At 49.4% G+C, this 1,019-nt stretch overlaps 1 protein-coding gene across 1 annotated transcript; it reads right to left on the bottom strand.

Moving 5' to 3' along the window:
• Positions 1 to 405: 405 nt before the first annotated feature.
• Pmar_PMAR026212 (merozoite surface protein-1, putative) lies at positions 406 to 705 on the bottom strand (the record flags this gene model as incomplete). Its single annotated transcript, XM_002779724.1, has 1 exon — positions 406 to 705. The coding sequence occupies one exon, from the start codon at positions 703 to 705 to the stop codon at positions 406 to 408; it is 300 nt and encodes a 99-aa protein (XP_002779770.1).
• Positions 706 to 1,019: the final 314 nt, after the last annotated feature.

Here is a 1,019-nt window from a genome sequence, read left to right as displayed (position 1 = left end):
AGTCTTTTCAGTGACTCACTGTAATTACTTGTGAGTCCGTAGCCCTTGAAGTTGATTATTTTGTTGTGTATGCATAGCGCACAACCTACTCGAATGCCTATCAATCAGGGTTCTCATCTTAATGCAACTCCCGATCTATCTTACTCCTTTTCTTCCGAGAAAAAGGCTTTGCTAGATTATGACGATTTTCTGCATCCGAAGAGCATATCGCGACGACAACTGGGTGACAACGTGTGACCCCTGAGCAGCATGAAACTAGCTAATGCGATGTGATGGGCGAACGACTCTATCGATACAACTCTTTCCATCAATACTCATTCACTCGTTATCAAGACAGCATACAAAACCGCGGTCTATTAAAAAGGCAGTACTCAGAGCATTTCAAAGCTTCATTCCGAAATGTCTTCATACACCTGGGCTAGGAGTAGTCTGAGCATCGGTCGCCTCAGTCGTTGTAGCTGGGGCTTCGGTGGTGGCATCAACGGTGGTAGCGGCAGTAGTTACTGGGAAGTCAGCCGTAGTCGCGGCTTCGGTGGAGACGTAGTCTGTTGTAGTAGCAGCAAATGTGGTGGATGCGGCCTCTCCAGTAACACCCGGAGATGTAGTTACTTCCGAGGGAGCTACTGTGCTGGTCGTTTGTGCAACAGTAGTAGGCTCGACAGGAGCTTCCCTAGTAACATCAGCCGCATCGGCTGTAGTAACCATACCGGTAGTGTCAACAGCCACAGGAGTTAACGTATTGGTCTCTTCGGGGGCGGCTGTTGTGCCTTCCTCAATTATCGTGGTCTCACTGCCTTCATCGGTTACTGAACCAGGAGTGTGGTAACTGGATCAGCTTCGCAAGTGCATGGTGCTTTGGATGAATGACAGGTCCTTAGTGTAGCCCAGTACTTGCAGTAGGAGCCAGGAGTATCCGAGGCACAACCAGTATCACAATCACGAGGGGCTTCAGTTGTCACATCCGACCAGCAGTAACAAGGGACGATCGAGCCAAAGCGCCATTTCCCACGTATACGCAA

Source organism: Perkinsus marinus, assembly GCF_000006405.1.
Source record: "Perkinsus marinus ATCC 50983 genomic scaffold scf_1104296945716, whole genome shotgun sequence".
Taxonomy (NCBI): Eukaryota; Perkinsozoa; order Perkinsida; family Perkinsidae; genus Perkinsus; species Perkinsus marinus.
The sequence above is the reverse complement of the archived record's forward strand: the minus strand, read 5'-3'. Positions and strand labels throughout refer to the sequence as shown.